General features: G+C 28.4%; 3 protein-coding genes across 14 annotated transcripts in view; 2 read left to right on the top strand and 1 right to left on the bottom strand.

The window, feature by feature from the left end:
* The window catches only part of LOC118068636 (uncharacterized), a 20244-nt gene extending 10990 nt beyond the window's left edge, over window positions 1-9254 (top strand). For all 8 annotated transcript variants that reach the window (XM_035086182.1, XM_035086181.1, XM_035086178.1 and 5 more), the window contains 3 exons: window positions 3184-3315; window positions 3435-3841; window positions 7270-9254. In XM_035086182.1, the coding sequence (XP_034942073.1) occupies window positions 3184-3315; window positions 3435-3841; window positions 7270-7540 (810 nt within the window). In that variant the 3' untranslated portion in view covers window positions 7541-9254. The remainder of the gene's footprint in view (window positions 1-3183; window positions 3316-3434; window positions 3842-7269) is intronic.
* On the bottom strand, window positions 9252-10831 carry LOC118068643 (uncharacterized). Its single transcript, XM_035086189.1, has 2 exons — window positions 10134-10831; window positions 9252-9778 (listed from the first exon to the last, which is right to left on the bottom strand). The coding sequence occupies exons 1-2, from the start codon at window positions 10491-10493 to the stop codon at window positions 9488-9490; spliced, it is 651 nt and encodes a 216-aa protein (XP_034942080.1). The 5' UTR covers window positions 10494-10831; the 3' UTR covers window positions 9252-9487.
* Window positions 10770-22120, top strand: Frl (formin-like protein). 5 transcript variants are annotated; one of them, XM_035086169.1, is made up of 11 exons: window positions 10770-11172; window positions 11266-11508; window positions 13100-13183; window positions 16641-16727; window positions 16822-16901; window positions 17008-17147; window positions 17648-17829; window positions 17903-19333; window positions 19397-20116; window positions 20247-20363; window positions 21279-22120. In XM_035086169.1, exons 2-11 carry the CDS (start codon window positions 11269-11271, stop codon window positions 21489-21491), a joined length of 3294 nt encoding a protein of 1097 aa, XP_034942060.1. In that variant the 5' UTR covers window positions 10770-11172; window positions 11266-11268; the 3' UTR covers window positions 21492-22120. The 5 variants fall into 5 exon arrangements, with proteins under 5 accessions (XP_034942060.1, XP_034942063.1, XP_034942062.1 ...); XM_035086172.1 differs by adding an exon at window positions 20881-20981 and having other exon boundaries at window positions 10770-11508; window positions 21324-21455; XM_035086171.1 differs by adding an exon at window positions 20881-20981 and having other exon boundaries at window positions 10770-11508; window positions 21279-21415.

Raw genomic sequence — 22120 nt, 5'->3', positions numbered from 1 at the left:
ATAATTCAACCGTTAAATTGAAACTTCACTACTTGACATTTTGTCTAACGTATTCTGAAGTTTTATATAACGCGTTTTGGTGTTCACCAATACAACTTGGAAGTCATTCACAATTCACCACTACTTCTACTGTTATTTTTTTTATTATCAAATATTTATTGATAAAAATTCTTACTCCGATTTTGATAGCACTAAAACAAATATTTGGAACTTCACAAATCACATTAATTAGATAATTACTTTAATTTATTATGTAATTATGTAATTATAATCATAATGAATTCATTAGATATTTATTTAATTCACGCTTGCAATTACCACGTTGAAAATAATCACGTGTTTCAAATAATGAAATATTCAATATACATCACGCTAAATTGTAGAAAAAAATATCACGTAATACGTTCGTAGATATGTTTACAGCTTCTAAGACTTCACAATTGAAATATACAAGTTTCATTAATATGAAGCAATGTAATTATAAAAAAAGTAATAGGCTTTAGTTATTTTGCTTTTATTTGTCGATTTTTATGTTTTAATTATTTTTAGTGTAACTAGTTCTTCAATAGTGACAATAAGATAAATGTACATATTTTCTACTGAGTTCATAGACCCATTTTGGCACATCAGAGTTGTTTTCATATCAAGTCCTATATAGAAAAAAATACATATTTTTTAAAATATATTTTATTTCAAAAATATATTAAGGCGCCTTGAGCGGAAAAATATAGGTATATAAAAGTATATGGACCTTTGCGCACTAGTTTTAGGCAAATAAGTAGATAAAATAATGAAATATCTACCGGATAAGATTCGCGCAACCACAATCTATGGAATGAAACGAGATGAGGACGATTGGTTGGAGAATAAGCAAAATATCCGAAATTAAAAGTTTAAAGCGATTTGACAGATTGTTTTTCATATTTCTAACTCCTACTTGTTTACATATAGCCGACCAAAATCTCTCAAATCGCTTTAAACTTTTAATTTCGGATATTTTGCTTATTCTCCAACCAATCGTCCTCATCTCGTTTCATTCCATAGATTGTTGTTGCGCGAATCTTTTCCTGTAAGTATTTCATTATTTTATCTACTTATTTGCCTCAAACTAGTTCGCAAAGGTCCATATACTTTTATATACATATATTTTTCCGCTCGAGGCGCCTTAAAATATAATTTGTCGGCTGAATCTTGTATAATCAAATCTAAAAAAAATATAATTATCTTTAATTATACAAGGTTTGGCCGGAAAATTATGTTTTGATATATTTTTGAAATAAAATACATTTGAACAAATATATTTTTTTTCTTATGGGATAATAGAATTATATATAACTTCCTGTTATTAAAAACTAAACTAATATTTTTGAAAAAATAATGCATTGTTTTGATTACAAAGAATTGTCCAATTGTAAATATCCAAAATAATTAATATATATATTTTTCAACAATATTTAAAAAATGTTTATTAAAAATATTGACAAAAAGAAATCTGTGAAAAAGGTTGTAAAACTTTACATAGTAGCAAATAAATGTCAGTACCAAGTAGGAACACAATGAAACTTAAATGAAGATTTTTGTTCTTTTGTTCTCTCAGGAGGAAAGTTGTGTGGTGACAATTTGCCCTCAAGAAACATTTTGTATGAAAATAAAAAGTGAACATTAGTAGAAATTTTAATGTAGATTTTAAAAATAAGAAAATATATTTATTTTTCATTTGTATTACATAGCTGTTTTTAGATTTTAGTACTATAGAGTTTTCTCATTTTTTAAAAAAATGTGCTTTTAGAGTATTGAAAAAAAAATCGCAATTGACATTTTTATGAATTTTGAATTCTTCTTTTTATGGGTTGTATTAAAGCAGTGAATACTTTAAAAGATAGTGCCTTTCCTAAAAAAGTTGAACGAGCATTTATGGGAATCATAAAATAAAGATGATACTAAATACAGGAATGAAATGAAAAAAATTCATTTCTTATAAAAATTTTATGTTTCCATGTGAATTATTATATATAAAGAAAGAAACATTTATTTGTATGTTTTTAGGGAAATGCTACATTTAAAGTTATAATCGTAAAATATTTTTTTACATCTCTTGAGACCACTGTATTATTGATAACATGTCAAAAATTCAATGTTTCAGGTTATCAGTTAGATATAAAATTTCCAAAATGTTTCTCATAAATGAGGAAATTTTGTAAGATTTTACATCATACAGATACAAGAAATGAAAACTCTATTAATAATACTTTTTTTATTTTTAAATCCCTTGAATATTTCCACTACATTCAACTCAATGTTCTTCCTATATCTTAAGTTTCTAGTTTATTTATTAAAAAAACTTCAACATCCAAAAATCCAATACTCTAGAAATTCATATGATTTACACTACAGCATGAAAGAACCAAATATCTTCTATAAAAATACATATACACAGACATTTGTACCTTAACAATAAAAAATAAATATAAAGGTTGATTGAATAACGATTAATTTGGGGTAACCTTGGTAGTTTTGATTATATACACATGATAAAAATAACTTCAGTAGCTTGTTATGAAGAGCTCCATAATATTAAATAGATATTGAAAGGGAATCATGATCATATTAAATCAAAATTTGCGTAAGAGGAAAATATGTTACCTCAATAAAGCATTATATTCTGAATTTAAATTTTTCCATTATCGTTTAAGCCATATCTTCTTTATATAGCAATTTATTTTTAATCAGATAACCAGAATATATATTAAAAACAGTCGTCTCTATTTGTGTCTCGATTGTTCAATAAAATAAGTTGTCTCTTGCTGTCACCTATATACATACGACGTAATAAATGAATCAACAAAATCGATTATGGCATGTACCGAAACATTTTATTAATGTTTGGTACAATTAAAGACCTCTTGCATCATAGACAAGCTCTATGCTGTAACATTTTTATCACTCAATAAATATCTAATGGTCCATCATGTCTTTACAGCTTTTCAGGTTATTAATAAAGTAACAAACGTTCACTATTAAATTTATTTAGACATTAAGCCCCTTAAAGTTTGAAGTGAAGTTTGTTAAGAAAAATCTTGAAGGGTTAGCAAAATGTACATTTATCTTGTTAATAAAAATGTTGATGCTAAGATGTATGGATGGAATGTGAGAAATATATTTTATTTGGTGAACAATTTACAGCATCTACACTGGTCTAGTCATCGAGTTGATTCCCTGGACAGTGCTGTTGGAGGTGGGGGTGGCCTGGGTTGGCCCAGATCCTCGAGGCCTCGAGTTAACAGCGCAATCGACGTCGCCGGCTTCCTATCCCAGGTGAGACATGCAATCTGATCGATAAATTACTGATAAAATATATTGATAGTTATATATCCTGAATTCTAATGACTTGTAATTTTAAAAATGTCTGTCAAAGTCACCTGCCTTCTTTCTAGGAATTTTTACGACGACATGGATCAACATCACGTCTATGCCGCAAAGTCCGGAGTGCAGATAATTTAACGTTGACAGCATTGAATCGTCAAGATGAACGTAAAAATTCATCAGAAGATCCTGAAGCAGACACTGATCGAGAGGCATTTTTATTGCCAAGCCATGAAGAGGAGGGTAAAGGTGAAGAGACTGAATTGAAGAAACAGAATAGTTCAGAGAGTGAATCGACCAAGAATAACACTCATGCTTCCCTATCTGAATTGTCTGATGCTCAACAACCTACTTTCAGTACAATCGCTTCTAGTATTACTCCCTCTTTAATAACGAGACGATTCAGTGGATGGAAACTTGGTGGAAGTCATGAGTATGTCAGATGTCCTGTTAGACAACCGGCTTCTGTTGATGAGAGGTAAGTCTTTTAAAATGAACATGGAGAGGAAATATGATTTTGTTAAAAAGACGGATTAAATTATTTCCCAAAGTCTTCAATTAAATAGTCATGTTTTTATCCAAAGAATAGATTAACCTCAAGGGAACAAACTTTAAGTTAAAATTTTGTTTAAGTTTACTTCGAGGATATTTTTTTACTCCAAAAATGGTCTATGTATGCATTAAAAATACTCTGCTATCTACTTGAATTGCTAAAAAGTTTTGTGAAAGTTTGTTGAGAAATTTCTCAAAAAATTAAAACTTTTGTATTTCTATTTAAGAATTCTCTTTCGTCAAGTTTTTTGCCAGTCATTCTATCTAAAGTAGAGTAGAAATGAAATAATAAATAGCAGTGACAAACTGGGTATAATGCATCCGCTGTCAGTATAATAACTGTAAGAGAGATATATGAAGTAAAACGACATCCATAAGCAAAAAAAGTTCACTTTTCTCATGGTTCTTTAAATTTCATTTTTTATTCAGAGATAATCTGATTCATGTTTAGAACTGCCAGAGAACTTTGGAAAATTAATAATAAGAGAAAGTACTTGAAAAATTAGACATCAGAATATGAAAATCCAATTAAAGTCGGACTTTTGTAAAATATGATTTTATTTAATTTTCTTTCTACCAAGAGTTTAAGTTCTAATCCTCATTATAATTATTCAGTCTATTTACAATTATTTGATAACGTTTAATAATTGTTGTGCAATTCGAGAACAAACAATTTCTGAAATTCTGTCATTCAATATAGATTCAATTTGTTTTAATATCCTGTTATCAATATTGGTTAAATTAATTACAATAGTTTAAGGTTTTAAATAAATATTTATTATTTATATTCAATTATAATACTATCACATTTTTGTTGAATAATTGATTGTTTTAATCATATTTAAAAAAAAAAAAATTTCTAAGTAAACATAGTTTATAAATACTTGAAAGCTTTTTTATGGTTGAAATAATGTTGTTATATCAGCGCTTGGTTTTTTAAAAAATTTCCTTGTTTTTATTTTGTAGGGACATTTTTCTTAAGGGCAAATAACATTTTTTCAACTTTTTCTAAACCATTTTATCCATGAGAATAAATAACAATGGAAGAAATACACTAGAGTTATTTTTTAATGAAGAAAAAAAAATTATAATAGAACAGGATTTATATATTTCTAAAAAGGATATTAGGTGTAAAGTAGAAAATAAATGACTGTATAGAATACGATCTAATCGACGTATTGAAGAACAATACATTATTGCTCAGAATACGTGAATATCAGCGTTTTCAAGCGTATTTTTAGATGAATTTTATCACTTTATAAAATAAAATAAAATCTTCAAAAGCTTCTTAATACATGAATTTGAATACTTTAACGAGGATATTTCTTCGATTCAAATGTTTTTTCTTTGTACAATATTTAAAACAATCATTTTGTTTTTTGTTTAAGTTCAATAATTCCAAGGTATCTATCTATATTTATAAAAAAAATATTAATATTTATAAAATCTGCATTTTTATCACTTTTCTTATTTTTTAGTGAATTTAAATTGCAAAATATCTTCCTGTTTATCCATGAACAAGAGCATAATATTGGTTAAAGTACATTCCATATTTATGCCAGGAATAATATTAATGTGCGAATATGAGATAGCTAGATCAACAGATAACTACACAACCACAACCTAGGTTTCGTTGACCCTTCTCTTGTATAATCCCAACAATACGTACAATCAGTTGAACAGGATAGCAGTCGAGACATTTGATTTATTGATTTTTCATTGGTAGAAATACAAGTCAATAGCAATACGTAATATACATCATTTATTCAAGTTTATCAAATTAAAATTACATTATGCTTCAAAAACTTATGACACAGAATAAGTGATAATCCGTTTTAATGAAGTTAATTATAACATAATGATGACGTACATCACAAGTATCAAACTATTTTTAATTGATGAATAAGAAACTTTCAATAAACTTAAAATATCATATGTAAATAATGACTATCATATGAAGTTGTTCTTTTTTTACTTCTGAAAAACAAAATATTCACTATTTTGATAAATTTTGTTGAATTCTATCAGAAGTTTTATTATTGATATACCGTTTAAAGAATAAATCAGTTTCTCATTTAGAATTTATTTAAAACTAATTAAAACTTTTAGTTATTCATCGAAATTATTTTTTCTAAACATGATTGACGTATTCAATTATTTTTAAATGTATAGTAGTTTGTTTTAAAATTAATATGTAAATTAAGTCTAATTAATACTAAAAGCGATACCTTATTATACTGAAAAATAAATAATATAACTGATACAGGTATTAAATTTATGAACTTCCTATATCTTTTATATTCTTTGCCTGAATCAACTTGATTAAAATACAGATATAAATGTAAAAAAAATAAATACCACGAAATGATCGATTCTAATATTGAACGGAATTGAGTCCAGAAGTGAAGTGTAGTGGAAATTAGTTCTATGACTACATTGAGGGGTGTATTTACATTCCACTTTCGAAGTTAAATATTGGATTTTCTTACATATGCTGCACTTAACAAGCTTAGCCATACGTAAGCTTTTGAATTAGTTTAACGAACCTTATTATCAAAAGTTAACCATTTAGAATATATTTCTCATAAGTGCTTCTTATCATAAGTAGGGTTTTGAATGAGGGTAAAATTTTCTGATATTAATGTCACACGGTACTTAGCAGCAAATGATATCAACTCAAAGTGTATATTTGGACTTGCGTGTAACTAAGCTAGAGCTGTTAAGTAGAAACGTAGTTTTAAACATCAATATTTTGAATGTCAATTTCATACAATGTTGTACAAGTTAGAATCAACATTATTCATAATTCTTGTTCATTAAAAGCTAATAACATTTCCTGAAACATTCATAATATTTCATTTAATACTGGATAATCTAAGTTCGATATAGATACTAATATCAGATTCTTTTTTTTCCATATAGATTCCTCTCGGTATTGAATTAAATGTCACGAATTAAACTCTTTTTTAGATAGTAATAAAGGATAAGAAGTTTGTCATTAGCGTAATAAAACTTATCGAAGAGCTGAAAGGTCAAAGACAAATTACTATATTCGTTGATTCATTTTTTTAGAATAATTAATGTATTTTTTATTACAAGATAATAATTACTTTTTTAATTTAATGAAGTTGAACAAGAATAATGAGTCTTTTAATGAAATATATTATTTATGAGAAATAATACATTAAAAGTATTTATTTACATACTTATTCAAAAAGTACCATTCAAATTGACCTAAATTCAAATTTAATTCCAGTAACAATACAAAATCATTCATTCTCTCCAACCCATGGTAAAATAATAAATTCAATTAGATTTAACGAACACAACATTATTATGAATAAATGATTTTAGAATGTACCGACGGTCCTGTGAACCAGACATCGGAACTCGATCGCCACAATTTCATTACCATCATCACCACCACCATCATCATCACGACCATGCATCTCCTAGTTCAACTCATCAGTCAACTGAAAATGATAAACATTTGGTGAGGAACCGTAATTATCCAAAAAATACATCAGTCTCGAGTGTGGAAATTCAGCATTTTGGTCTACCAATATTGAGTATTAGTGAACCAAGTCCACCTGATGAAAAAAATCGTCTCGATGACTACTTGTAGGATTCGCTTGACGAGGATTTCCTGAAGGAACTCCTCGTTTAAGTTTACACGTGAATGAAGAGCAATGTGATTAAATTACAAACTCTTTACTTAAATAAACCAATAAATCATATATAAATGTATATTCCAGTTGGAAATGAAACATTGACTAATGGCTTTATATAGAGAGAATCTCTAGTGCCAAGCGAAAGAAAGAACGACAAGTCAATTTGGAGTACAATAGTATAAATTGTATTGTACCTTGAGCTACTTTGTATACCTGCACCTTCCGACTATACATCGACGTCATTAATGTACCTATTAAGAGTGTGGGTGAACTTGAAGAGCTGTATCTATACACCAACAATGATTAAATCGATAGTGTAACCTTTACTGTTACAATTCCACTATTAAGGTGATGTCGAGGGCTTGAATGTTATTTGTAAATATATGTATCAGACTTATGAGATACAACGAAAAATTTCCTGGAGTCAATTTCACGTGATAAGATCAAACAATGAAGCAGAAATTACTATCAATGCCTAACGAAATTAATTATATATACAGCTTTAATTAAAGAGACCAATTGAATCAAATTATTATATTATATTGATATTTATAATAATGCACGTCAATCATTACAAATTAATATTTCCGAACTTAATGCATCTAAAAAATAAATTAAGATCTTTATTTATATGTTTAGATGATAGAAAATTGGAATTAATTGAGGGCAAATACATTTATTTTTTAGTAAAAATAATAAAATTAAAGCTAATACACTAAACGCCCACTTTCTACGATAACTAATTAGCTGTCTATAAATGTAAATAAATATGCATATCTTTCATGATTAAATCTCTATAAGTCCATATTTTCAGGGATGATATAATCAACTTGTTCCCTTTTTTAAAAATTATTTAATTTATAAATATTAAAGAAAATGTATATATTAATTATTACAAAGAACACTATAATTTGAATTTTTTTGAGGCTGTAGCCATTTTCTTGAAAAGTACCTCATACAAATAAATTTTTCCTTTTATTAGAAAAAAATCTATAAAGAGAATTGATTCAGCTTTATCTGAAAATACTTGGGACCAAGGAAATGCTGAATAATAGTGATAAGAAAAATTGACAACAGTATTGAGTGTGAAAAACAAATTTTTAAAACTAAAGTCAAATTGCTAGTCAAAATTCATTTATAAAAATTATATTTTATCTATAAAACTATTTTCAAGTTTTCGTTTATTTTGAAGTTCAAAAAAGTTTTAGAAAAAATTTATAAAGAAGTCAAAATTGTGAGTATAAACATTAATTATCTAATAATGTAAAGACTTTCGATCTACTAAAATTGATTAATAAAATTATGATATTATAGAACTTGATTCGTATAACATGTAACTCACATATTGATTTCTTTAAATGCCAATAAATTATTTATATCGTAGACCACGTCTTAACTTTGATGAAAAATTAGCGGAGAGAAGTGTACAAAAGAAAAACCTTCCATATCTATTCCCAATGTAATCAAGTATAAGTGTAATACAAGATAACTTTTAAAAAAAATTTGATAAAACTATAAAGACCAATTTATTCTCTTCATGGTAATTGGAGTAGATGAGGTACTATTTTTTGTATTCATGTGTACCAAATATGTAAAACAATCTGAAAAATCTAAAAATTTATGTAACTAATGTATACATGTGTATTAAAAAATAGAATGACCAAATTAATTTAAAGTAATTATTTATTTACAAAATTTTTACACTTAATAGTTTTATTTCTTCCTATGTACAGTAAAAAATATAATCTTATTTGTATACATCTTAAATCTATCGATATTCTCCGAGACAATTGCACATACTATCAATGCAAAAACACTTCAAGTTCTTCACAGCCTTGTGAAAACCAATTGTTTCGTATTAATAATACAAATAGTCCATCTCAATATTACTTATTTAGGTTCTATCTCATTTCATTAGTCTCTACTATTTCACTAGTATTCAAATCATTTATTGCATTTGTCCTGCCATCTTTCATTTCTTGAGAACATCTTGAAGAGTCTTCTAATGCACTATTATCCACAGATACCATAGATACATCGTTGAGGTCACTTGCACATGATATCTTCGATGCATTTAAATTATTCGTTAATCTTGATTTGTTGTGATTTTCCATCAAGTTTTTCCAGGGATCATCCAATACATCCTTTAGATCAATGAATTTCGATATAGGAATTTGATCAATAGGCGTATTCTATAAATAAAAAAAAATAATATAAAATAAGCCGAAATTATAAAAAATTGGTTATAAATTTAATTAAAATATAATAAATAATATAAATGAAGTGGCAGATAGAAATTATACACATTAAAAATCGATAGAATTAAATTATGATTTTATAGGAGTGATACATAAATAATAGCAATCATTTGAAAAATATGATTATTGTAGCTTCGTTAGTAGTAATTTATTGAATAGTTTTCACCTAATTTTTTGTGTTATGTTTAGTGATAATGCAACGAGAACATAAACAAAGAAAAAATGTTGGCTAATATGAAATAATGAATATGAGCAAATAAAAATAAAAATTTTATAGAATTATATTTACCGAAAAACGATGTCGTGGACTTCTACCATAATAATTATTAGGTGATGAATCAAAATAAATCTTTGGGCTCATACTATCACCGCGTGATCCTTGACTTCCAAAAGAATGATTATTGCGTCTACCCCTCGGCCTGAAGAATTGGCCACTATGTCGCTTGTCGTGAAATGATGGTGAGCTTGTATTAAATGGAATGAAGTCGCCATTTTCTACTTGTTTTGAGTTGAATTTAGGTGAAGAATTATCAAATGAATTGTTTCGATGATAAAAATAGCCTTTATTTTCATATGGGCTATTCATTTGATGTGGATATTTTCGATGCCCTCCATAACCTCTTGGTGTACTGAATGGTGATTTCTTCATCTTGTCGATAATTTACTATATATTTAATAGTAATAATTGACAATTATTGCAATATACAATTTGTAGTATATTATTATATTACTTTTTTGAATGTTTTGTGGTTTTAGAGCACAAATATTTAAAAATTAACGAGATTTATTTACTGAATCAACAAAAACAATTTGCAACCATATTGGTGTGAGGTAATGCAGAATGCTACCGGTAGGTGGTTCTTGAGAGGTTTAGCATAAACTATAGTTGATATATAGAATACGTATCTATACCACCAGTCCCCCCACGCATGCTCCAACATGGCGTCACATGATACTACGGCGGATCGTAATCATGGGATCCAAAAGCCACAGACGCTGTAGAAACTCGGTTTCGTGTGTATCGTGTGCGTGTGTGAAGCATCAAAAAATATTCTAATGTGTCTGCTGGAATTTTTACACTCCAAAAGTTTTTTAACCTCAAAAAATTATATTTTGACGCAATGGATGGTCCAAGACCTGTTGCACGACAATGTCTATGGATTTTAAATGATAATAACTGCAACATTTATTGCGATATTTATGTTGTCTATCCTTAATGCACTTTTATTTTCACTTAGCATTCAATACACAATAAAAACGTGCTAGCGCCGACATCAAGTCGTGCATGAGAAAGTTTTATAAAACCAACGAATGGAATTTTTGCATAGGTGCAGTGATTAATATATAAAATAGCATTTATAAAAACAACGAAAAAAGTGAAAGTGATTATTGATTTCTAAGGTTTTAATAATATATCATAGAACATGGGTATAATCCAGAGTCATTGTACCGAAAGTGCAATTAATGGCAATGATGTTGGGAGTAGAATGCGCGATGGATTGGGAATTAAAACGACTCAATATCAACAACCACGACATTGTCAATCATCTTTTGGAGCTGAGAATCTTGGAGGACCACACACGAGAAGCGGGAGTGTAAGATCAGTCCCACGACAACCAATGCCAGACACTATTGAACTTGAAAGGCGTTTCACTAAAGTCCTTGTGAGTTAATTTTATTTATTTATCACTTATTTACCATTCTTCCCTACATCTCATTATAATCTTTAATTTAACACATTCAGGTTTTAACTAAACTTCCATCTTGTTTTGTCATCGATGAATCATTGAAGATACTGTACCTAGACACAGAAATGTCACTGTCGCAGACTCCAAGGTCACATAACAAACGATTACACATTCCCTACAACCATCTACTCTACGTTAATGACTTGATATTATCATCTGATATTCATTCATGATTTTATCTCACTTCTGGTCAAGATAAAAATAACCAAAAACATAGAAACCCAAAATAGAAAATAGACATGATTTTGTGGTTATATTTTTCTTTTCAACTTGTCCCTTAGCATCATAAATTTATCTACGCTAGATCAGTTTTCTCTGTGACATTTTTCTACTCTCCTTCATGTTTACTGTCTCTGTCTTGAGTTACTAATCCTTTGTGGCTCGCGACTGGATTTATTCATCCATGATACAGCTGAGGGTGAGCCGACTAGAGTGACTATCTATCGGGTGTAATGAACTCAACATGTTCATCTTCTCTACTTTTGCAACTCGACACCAACCGACCACTTTAAGAAATTTATTCCTCTACTGTACACTTTACGATCCATTTCATAATGTTCACCAGTGATCACTTTATACTTTTAACGTCAATGGACAAAAGAAACTACTACTACTTGCCAGTCAATCTACGTTACTTCTCCGGTCAATAAAGGTTAAATAATTATTTTTTCAGATATATCTTAGTATTAGCCCCAAGAGATGACATTTTTCCCTTATTGACATAAAAAACTTTATCTGAAACATTCTATCTTTAATATTAGAAGTATGATTAAACAAAAAAAACATTGTCTCATAATTTCTATAAATAATCATTGAGGAATTGTTATTCATTATTTCTATTCATTCAAGTTATTTTTCAAGAGAATTTTACGGTTTCTAATGTAAGATGAGAAATGTATTTTTTCTTGAAAAGTAATAAGTCAATTCAGTTATCGAAAAAAATTGACAACAATAAATTTCCTAGAGTCTCTTTCATAACATTGAAAAAAGACAAAAAATAATCATCACTTGAAAATAAATTAATATTTATTTTTCATTCATTTACAATTATAATAAGATAAACATTTTAATATTAATCTATTGTTATATACATATAAAATGACGGATTTTCGAAATATTCAGTCATAAAAATATTACAATAACTTTAATTGAAAGTAAAGCCATGGTATTTTTTAAAGCAAAAACAAAAGACGTAGTTATAAAATAACAATTAAAAATAATTGATGAACAATCTATCCTAAGCTTTAGTTAGAAAAAACTAATGTATTAGCATGCCTAGTATTTCACTTTTGCAATCCATTGTGGTCACACTCTGTTGACTTCCGGGATGTATACAAAAAGGAAAAGTGAAGTCATACAATCGTTTCCGTACCTTCAACTCAATCATTATCATTAGAACATGTTTATTTTTGGAATCAAGACAAACGAAACTTATGATCAACCAATAAATATCATGAAATAGTAATAAATAAAAATAACTTAAAGGTTATCATCATATTTGTTTTAGGCCTCGATGGATTTGCCACCGGACAAAGCCAAGCTTTTGAAGCAGTATGATAATGAGAAGAAGTGGGACATCATATGTGATCAAGTGAGTTTAGTTCTATGTATTCTATTCATTATATTATGAATAAATGTGTAACTGTGTTGACTCGTTGAATATCATACAGACGTAACAGATACATTGACACTCAACATTCATTGCGTTCTTAGTGTTTTACAGCATAGCAGCATTTTAGTTCTCATCAGCCAAACCACGTAGTAGAAAGCCGCGGTATAATGAATGACGTAATCGCACCAGCAATTCATGCCTCTATCATTTAATTCTACAAAATTCAATCATATTTAGATCTCTCGTCAGCTAGTATATTATTTCCCCCTAATCCCCTTCTCCTTATTACTCTATACTTTTTTTTTTAAATTTATTTCCCTTCCCTAATTTTTCTTTCCTCCTTTTTTAATCCTTTTGTTTCTTTAATCTTAGTCTGACAGATGCGGGTATAGTATTCTAGGCAATGCTTGCCATTTAAAAAACATAGCTTATCAAAAGATCATGTGTATATATGCTCTAGATTGTATAGATTACCATTGATGATTACGAAAGCAATGAAGTTTGCTTATTCATTTCAAAGTCAAAATATATATTTTTAAGGTTTGGCTAGGTCATTAAACGCTTCATTCAATTATTTGTTCTGGCAATGGTCGTGAAAAGAGTTGAGGTTGTTGCTCAGCTGCTATTCAACTGGGAAATGTATTGTAATTGAAAAGAGCTCTTAAAATCAATTGTATTTTTTTTTCAGTTGATGCATTTTATTGTAGATTATTTGTTTATTTACAAAAATTTAATCAAATACTTTATAAAAGATTTATATCCATTTTGGAGCATTAATGTGATTCAAAGATTTTTATGCTTTTTGTTACTTATTTCGATTAAAATAAATTATTTTAATTCAGGTTGAAATCATTAATTATTAAATGACATGAAAAGTGTAAATAATGGTAGAAATAAAAAATTATACGTTTTTTTTTCTTTTAATACAGCCAACTGATCTTGGCCCCTTTTAAGTATAATTTGCTTCAAGTTTGTGATAGATAAAATTTTATCCTTGAAGAATTCAAAAGGATTCGAACTTCGTTTTTTCATCGACTTGACTCTAAATTATGTTACTTATATAGCAACTGTAATAAACGTTAATGTAATTGCGTTATAATTCAAAGTTCAAGTCAATTATACAGAGAGGATTGATATGGTGATTACCAAAATAGGTGGAGCAGTTTTTATTTGAGTTAATGAGTTGATATGAAATTATAAATTTTTTTTAATTAATTAAAATACTTGTACTGATATATTAAATGAAAGAAAAATTTCCTTCCTTCCTTCCTTCCTTCCTAAAGAAATGAATTATAAATTTAAATAGTAAAGACTGATTAATTTGATTTCAAGTTTATTCAAATATATTTAATAAAAGTAAATATTTTTTTTTTAATTAAGATTATTTAAATGATAAATTTAATAAATAAACAAAATTTAATTATACAATATTTTTAGAGTTCAAAACTAATAACTGTAATTAAATGAACTCAAGTAACTTTTAGAAATAAATTAAGTACTTGTTAATTGTGAATAAAAAAGATTATATATTAATGGAATTTACCTTTTGTAATTTAAAGTTGATGACAGTTGATGGTTTATAATGCTTAATTTATTCATTGATGTATTGTTTTTTTTTTTATTTATAAATCAATTGATTTGACAGCTTATTCATGAGTCATCATTGTCTAACATCCAGTAAAAATTGTTGGTAGTTAATGTAATAATTTATCATATTCTGACTCATGTTATAAAATTAAAATAGCCTAAGGATTTGATTAGTTTCATTGAAGTTATTATGTTGAAGTCATATTGTATATTAGACTTTTTACGAAACTTCAAAAGCAGAAGATCTATTATCGTTGACCAGATTTCAAAAATATTACGATTATTTTAAATCATTCTAGTTACATAAAATAATATCCATTCACTGTCACTTGATATGGCCTAGTAACAATTTTTTTTTATTTGCTTCATGTTTCAGGGTTGCTCCAGAAATTTTTTTATTGTCCATTAATCATTAATTATAATTATTCTTTGGAAGTACTTTAGTATGTTAAAGAAAACTAGAAAACTTTATTCAAACTTTATAGCGGCAACTTTATCCATGAATTATTTATATAGAAAGAGGTCAAAGAATTTTTCTAGTCTCTTTAAAAATATTCTACATTTTTTAATAGTTTTTGCAATTTTATTCATTTTAGTGGTAATATGCCATATTAGGAATATTAAATACCAATAATAATTATTATTTTCCTTTGAAAAAATTACTAACAGAGATGCTGAGTCATTTGTTCTCACGCAATCTAACTAATGATAATGTAGAGAGTTAAACTACTGTTATTTCTGTTTATTGACTTGTTGAAATTATAGTTATTTTCATTTTAATATTAGCTTAAACTTTCTAAATTATGCACAATGTTTCTCTTTGCAAGTAAGGTAACTAAAATTTTGGATAAACTATGAATCTCATTTTCAGTTAAACTAAAGTTTCTTTATAGTATTAGAAAATTTGTATAAATTACTTTAAACTTGAGTGAACTTAGTTATGAGTTTTGTTCTAGTAACTTTGTATTTTTAAAATACTGGTTATTTACTAAACTTAAGTGAACGAAGAAATTGATATAATTCTGTGAATGATTATTTGCTTTCATTTTTTATCTAAAACAACTGATAAGATAGATAGAATTTGATACGAAAAAAATTATTTTCAGTTATGTAATTTTTTTACCAATTTTCCCAAGATATAAAAATGATTATGATGTTGACTTCTGACGTTGGCAAAAGGACCGGTATAATGTTACTCTGTAGATTATAGAACATGTGCGTAATTCAACACGGATGTAATGCAAGCCGCGCTATTATACGATATAAAAAACAATCTAATAAAAAAAATACCCATTATTTTACACATGTTTTCATACATATAATTTTGATGTTTTTTTTTATTGACCATTCAATTAACGAGTTGTATCATCCCTTTGTGTAAATAAAAATTAATCACCTTAAAAATTATCGACTTTATGTATCATCATGAATTATCACAATTCAGGGAAATTTTAATTTAATTGCAAAAATATATCTAAATTAAACTGTTGATGATAAAAAAACTTTGAAGTTACACGTTTTCTTATTTCTATACTCTCTCCTTAAAATAAATCGATTCTAAGAAGTTAAAAATGTTTGGGGATAGGAAATTAAACTACTGACTTTCACACACATGTTTGTAAACGTAAAAGAGTCAAGCATATCCTGTGAACTCTGTATCTTTTCTCAAGTGCAATTCACATTTATAAATGCAATTTTTTACACGCACAAGCCTCAAAACTTGTCTGTCATGACTGTGTCATTCAAAGTCCAGTCACGAATATTCCCAAAATAACAAACAGAGACCCGTTGTCTTCATATCCCGTTGCCAATAAATTTATTTTATAATTTTTTCACTTTTTCTTTTTAGGAAAGAGTTCAAGCGAAGGATCCACCATCCCATTATCTGGCCAAGCTGAGGACTTATCTTGATCCTAAGGCGTCTAGAAGTCATCGAGTAAATGTTTTTTTTTATTTTTATTGATTTTTTATTATTAAAATTTAAAAGATAATATAAAAGGATTATAAATAGAATTTTTTTGTATTTTTAGAAACGAAAAATGGTCGGTGAATCAACTTCAACTCAGGTTCTAAGAGATTTGGAAATTTCCCTGCGAACAAATCACATCGAGTAAGGCAATAAATTGCTTTATAAAATCAACATCACCACGTGCTAGATATTATTTTAATCGAGATTGAGTTAAGTCATTAATAAAGAGGCTTAAACATTTTTTCAGATGGGTAAGAGAATTTTTAGATGAAGAAAATCAGGGTCTGGATGCTCTTATAGATTACTTGAGCTTTAGATTACTAATGATGCGACATGAACAACGTCTGTTGGAACCGAGAACAGAGTCTGAAGAAAAGTTACAAACTAGTAAGTTAATACTGAAGTAAGGTAATAGAAATAATATATAACTAGAGCTCTTGAAATTCGAGAAATTTTTCATTGAAATTGAAAATTTTTTATAATCATTCAAATATGATTTATCAGGTACTCATGAAAATATAATATAGTACATAAGTTAAAAATAATAGAAACATTTATCGATTTTTTTTTACTTTGCAAAAGTCAAAAGTTACCTATTTCTCGTTAAAAGAAAATGAAGTTCAAAATTTATTACAGATTAATTATATTCCTTATTATTGTGAGCTACTAAGTAAATTTAAAGACATAAAGTAACATGCATTCTGTTCATTGAGTGAACTCAACCCAAACGTAAATAACAGTAATGTAATGTGTACATTCAATTATAATCATATTTTTTAAAGTCGATAGTTTGTTCGATCAAGTAAAAAGTTAATAAAATTCTATCGAGTCATTGGTGAAAGTTGTTTATAATTTGAAAACAAATTGATGATATGGTTTTCTTATAGGTGGTATTATGGAGAATACGTCATTAAATAATGGATGTTTAAGACCGCCTCTTCATCACGAATTGAAAGACAGTCCTGGTGTGAAACGAAGATCAAGACATGTTGCTCGATTGAATATGGGCGAAGCAAAGGATGATATTCACGTTTGTATTCTTTGTATGCGAGCTATCATGAATAATAAGGTAAGTCAATAAGAGAATCGACATTTATATTTATCATTATATTGTTATGATATTTTTCATTTCATTTTTACAGTATGGTTTCAATATGGTCATTCAACATCGTGAAGCAATTAATTGCATTGCATTGAGTTTAATTCATAAAAGTTTAAGAACAAAAGCTCTTGTTCTTGAATTATTGGCAGCAATTTGTTTAGTCAAAGGTGGTCATGAAATAATTTTATCGGCATTTGATAATTTTAAAGAAGTTTGCTCTGAACGAAAACGATTCGAGACTCTTATGGCTTATTTTACTCAATATGATAGTTTTCATATTGAATTTATGGTTGCTTGTATGCAATTTGTTAACATTGTTGTTCATTCCGTAGAAGATATGAATTTTAGAGTACATTTGCAATATGAATTTACAAAACTTGGTTTGGATGAGTATTTGGAAAAATTACGACATACAGAAAGTGAAGATTTGCAGGTTCAAATCTCAGCATATTTAGATAACGTATTTGATGTAGCAGCGCTGATGGAAGATAGCGAAACTAAAACTGCTGCATTAGAAAAAGTAGCTGAATTAGAGGATGAATTAGGTCACGCTCATGACAGAATGGCAGAATTGGAGAGAGAATCTTTAGCTAAGTTAGCAGAGTTAGAGACTGAGCTCGGTGCATTAAAAGTTGAATACATAGATGCACTAGAAGCAAGGAGAATAATTGAAGAAGAGCTTGCAGCGCTTAAAAGACAAAAACAAGATTCTGCAAGACGTCAAAGCGTTCTCGAGAGCAAAATTATTGAACTAGAAACTCTTACTGGTACATTGACTAAAAGTTCTTCACATAATATTGTCTCTAGTCTTCAAAATGGATCTGCACCAAGTTCTCCGACATCTGAAAATGTTGTTTCATCGTCAACAATGTCACCTAATCCTTCGGGAGGTGGTGCACCTCCTGCTCCAGCACCACCTCCTCCACCGCCACCACCTCCTTGTCCACCACCCCCTCCTATGGCTCCCATAGCGCCAGGAGACAGTAAAATAGCTCTCCCAGTTCCTCCTATTCCACCGCCACCCGCGGGAATGATGCAAGCTCCAGATGGTGCCATGACAATTAAACGTAAAGTTCAAACGAAATACAAACTTCCTACATTAAACTGGGTTGCATTAAAACCGAACCAAGTAAGGGGAACTATATTTAATGAGTTAGATGACGATAGACTCCATAACTACATCGACTTTACCGATTTCGAAGAGAGATTTAAAATCGGCATCGGTGGCCACATTACTGGTAGTGGTGAAAATGAAATCGATGGACTTCAAAGCTTTCCTAGTAAGAGGTTTAAAAAACCAGAAAATGTATCACTTTTAGAACATACAAGGTTACGAAATATTGCAATCTCTAGAAGAAAAATGGAAATGCCGATTGAAAAGGTAATCACAGCGGTTAATGCTCTAGATCTAAAAGTACTTTCCCTCGAGAATGTAGAGCTTTTGCAACGCATGGTACCTACTGACCAAGAAGTAAGCATTTATTTAATTGACGTTTTTTGGTTTGATTAGTTAATTAAAACATGTTCTTTACAGATTAAGGCCTACCGAGAGTACATTATCGAGAAGAAGAATGTCAATTTATTGACGGAAGAGGACAAATTTTTAATGCAATTGGGAAAAGTGGAAAGAATATCAACGAAGCTCTCTATTATGAATTATATTGGAAACTTTTTCGACAATTTACATCTCATAACTCCTCAAATTCACGCTGTGATATCTGCTTCAAGTGCAGTGAAGTGTTCAAAGAAACTTCGTGCAGTTTTAGAAATTATTTTAGCTTTTGGAAACTATTTAAATAGTAGCAAAAGAGGGCCTGCTTACGGATTTAAACTTCAAAGTTTGGATACATTATTAGATACTAAATCAACTGATAAACGAATGTGTTTATTGCATTATATTGTCGCAACGATAAGACTGAAATTTCCAGAACTAATGAATTTTGAATCTGAATTGATGTACATCGACAAAGCAGCTACTGTATCACTAGAAAACATAACAACAGATGTTCATGAATTGGAGAAAGGAATGGATCAAGTAAGAAAAGAATTTGAACTTCGTGGTAAAGAAAAACACAATACTGTGTTACGAGATTTTTTGAATAATTCTGAAGAAAAACTACGACGATTAAAGTCTGATGCTCGCACGGCAGGCGAAACATTCCGTGAATGTGTTGAGTTCTTCGGTGAAAGTCCTAGGCAAGCGGATGCCAACACATTCTTTTCACTTTTGGTTAGATTCGCAAGAGCTTTCAAGGTTAGTAAGATATTTGCATAAGAATATTGAAATTTTTTGAAAAGATTACAAAACTTGTTAGAAATTGTATACTGTCGAATAGTAATAGTCTTTATGAAAGTAAATATTTTTATTTTTAACTTTGTTACAGACGGCAGATCAAGAAAACGAACAACGAAGAAGATTAGAAGCTGCTGCTGCAGAAGCACTTAATAATGCATCTGAAGACGTGTTGAAAAGAAATAAATTTAATCAGAAAAAACAACAGGTATTTTCTACATACGTTTTATTGTTTTGTTCTTAAACGAAATTATTTTGGTTGATTTTTTTTCGTTAAAGTTTGAGCCAAATTTCTGGATTCAACTTCGCCAATTAATCCAGCTGATAAGCTTCAATTACCTTGATTAATATCTTCAATTTTTCTTAAACATCAATGCTTGTTTTATTAACATACATGCACGACTCTACACTTGTATACATTAAGCTATAAATAATCAAGTATTTAATCGAATTCATAGCCCAACATTCAAAAAACTGATGCAGTTTCATTGCATATATCAAAATAAAATTTAATTTCAATAAAATATAACAGTATAATTATGCTAATCTCATAATATAAAAAGATATAATACTTACTTAGAGTTTTTTTTTATTTAACAAGAAGATTAACGGATTATAGTAAATAATTTATTTTGATATATGCAGGATACATACACTTTTTTACGGTACCATATCAATGAAGTTATTTTTATTTATTTGTTCCATATTATTTATTGGGATTATAGTCACCGAAATTTTGCTGTAACACAAACAAGACATTGTTACATCGACATCTAAATGAACTGGAGCTCAGAACGTAATATAGTAGCGAAATAATTCGTAACATGTAAGTTCTCCATCCCTCATCACTCACTTTATCTTACTCTATTTTTATCTTTACTTCCAATCAATTTCTTATTTACTTTCTCGTTTACGTAAAAAATTAATCATTCATTTCTTCACACTAACACTAGATACGATGCGAAAGCTTGCATTGATGTTGCTCCAGAAATTTCACGCTCCAAATACAGTTTAATCTTTAACTCTGATTATCAATGAACTTGGATAAAATGTTTTTTTTTTTTATTTTGTTTTGTTTTATTTTATTTTGAGTTATTTATTTTTATTTTCACAATTTCTGTAGGATGCCGTTATAAATGAATTAAAAAATAAAACACGTTTGGTTCAGGAGAAAAAATTATTACAACAAGATGAAGTATACAACGGTGCTCTAGAGGATATTCTACTTGGTCTAAGATCAGAGCCTTATCGAAGAGCAGATGCTGTTCGACGAAGTCAACGTCGACGAATTGATAATCATCGACTTTCTCGTACTGCCGAGGAGTTAGAAGTGTGATTATTTTATTTCTTTTTTTTTCATTCAGCGAAATTCTCACATAAATTATACGTTGGTGCTAGAGTTTCTAAAAAAAATGTAAAAGAAGTTATAGGAGTTTGTCAATATAAAATACAATTATGTTTGCATTTTATAACATTTTTTAGACAAAACTTGTAATTTAATGCAAACTATATGATATCAAACAAAAAGTGGTTTACTTCCACAACTATTCAAGTGTGATTATAATTGGTTTTCCTATTCTGCATAATATTTTTTATTTTTTCCCTATTTTTTATTAAATATTAAATTGTTTATTAAAACGCACAAAATTGTATAAATTCAATCAAATTCATTTTTAAAAGATAGATGATCAAAAGACAAACATATTAAGCAAACTTAAATATTTTAATTCAGTACTATGCTGATAAAGAGACTTTTATACTGTATTTTTGTACTTCTTTCAATCAAAAAGGCTTTTGATACAAATATTTGTGAATGGATGAAATGAGTCTGTGTAGTACCTGCTATAAGTAAACGACACGCATACATATCGAAAACATTTTTGTCATAAATTTTTACTTTTCTACTCTTTTCCGAAAATACAGAAACAGTAATTGTGGATAAGGAAACCAAGATGTAAATATTGT

This window comes from Chelonus insularis, unplaced genomic scaffold (assembly GCF_013357705.1).
Source record: "Chelonus insularis isolate UGA/USDA-ARS -01 unplaced genomic scaffold, ASM1335770v1 contig_3_pilon, whole genome shotgun sequence".
Lineage (NCBI taxonomy): Eukaryota > Metazoa > Arthropoda > Insecta > Hymenoptera > Braconidae > Chelonus > Chelonus insularis.
This window is presented reverse-complemented; position numbering and strand designations above follow the sequence as displayed.

Bases quoted from the DNA above. Each gene is read 5' to 3' on its own strand.
- LOC118068643 (XM_035086189.1), bottom strand. From the start codon at position 10,493: ATGAAGAAATCACCATTCAGTACACCAAGAGGTTATGGAGGGCATCGA. The intron at 9,779-10,133 runs GTAAATATAATT...TTTTATTTATAG, and splicing joins GTCCACGACATCGTTTTTCG to AATACGCCTATTGATCAAAT.
- Frl (XM_035086169.1), top strand. From the start codon at position 11,269: ATGGGTATAATCCAGAGTCATTGTACCGAAAGTGCAATTAATGGCAAT. The intron at 19,334-19,396 runs GTAAGCATTTAT...TGTTCTTTACAG, and splicing joins TGGTACCTACTGACCAAGAA to ATTAAGGCCTACCGAGAGTA. The intron at 20,364-21,278 runs GTATTTTCTACA...CAATTTCTGTAG, and splicing joins TTAATCAGAAAAAACAACAG to GATGCCGTTATAAATGAATT.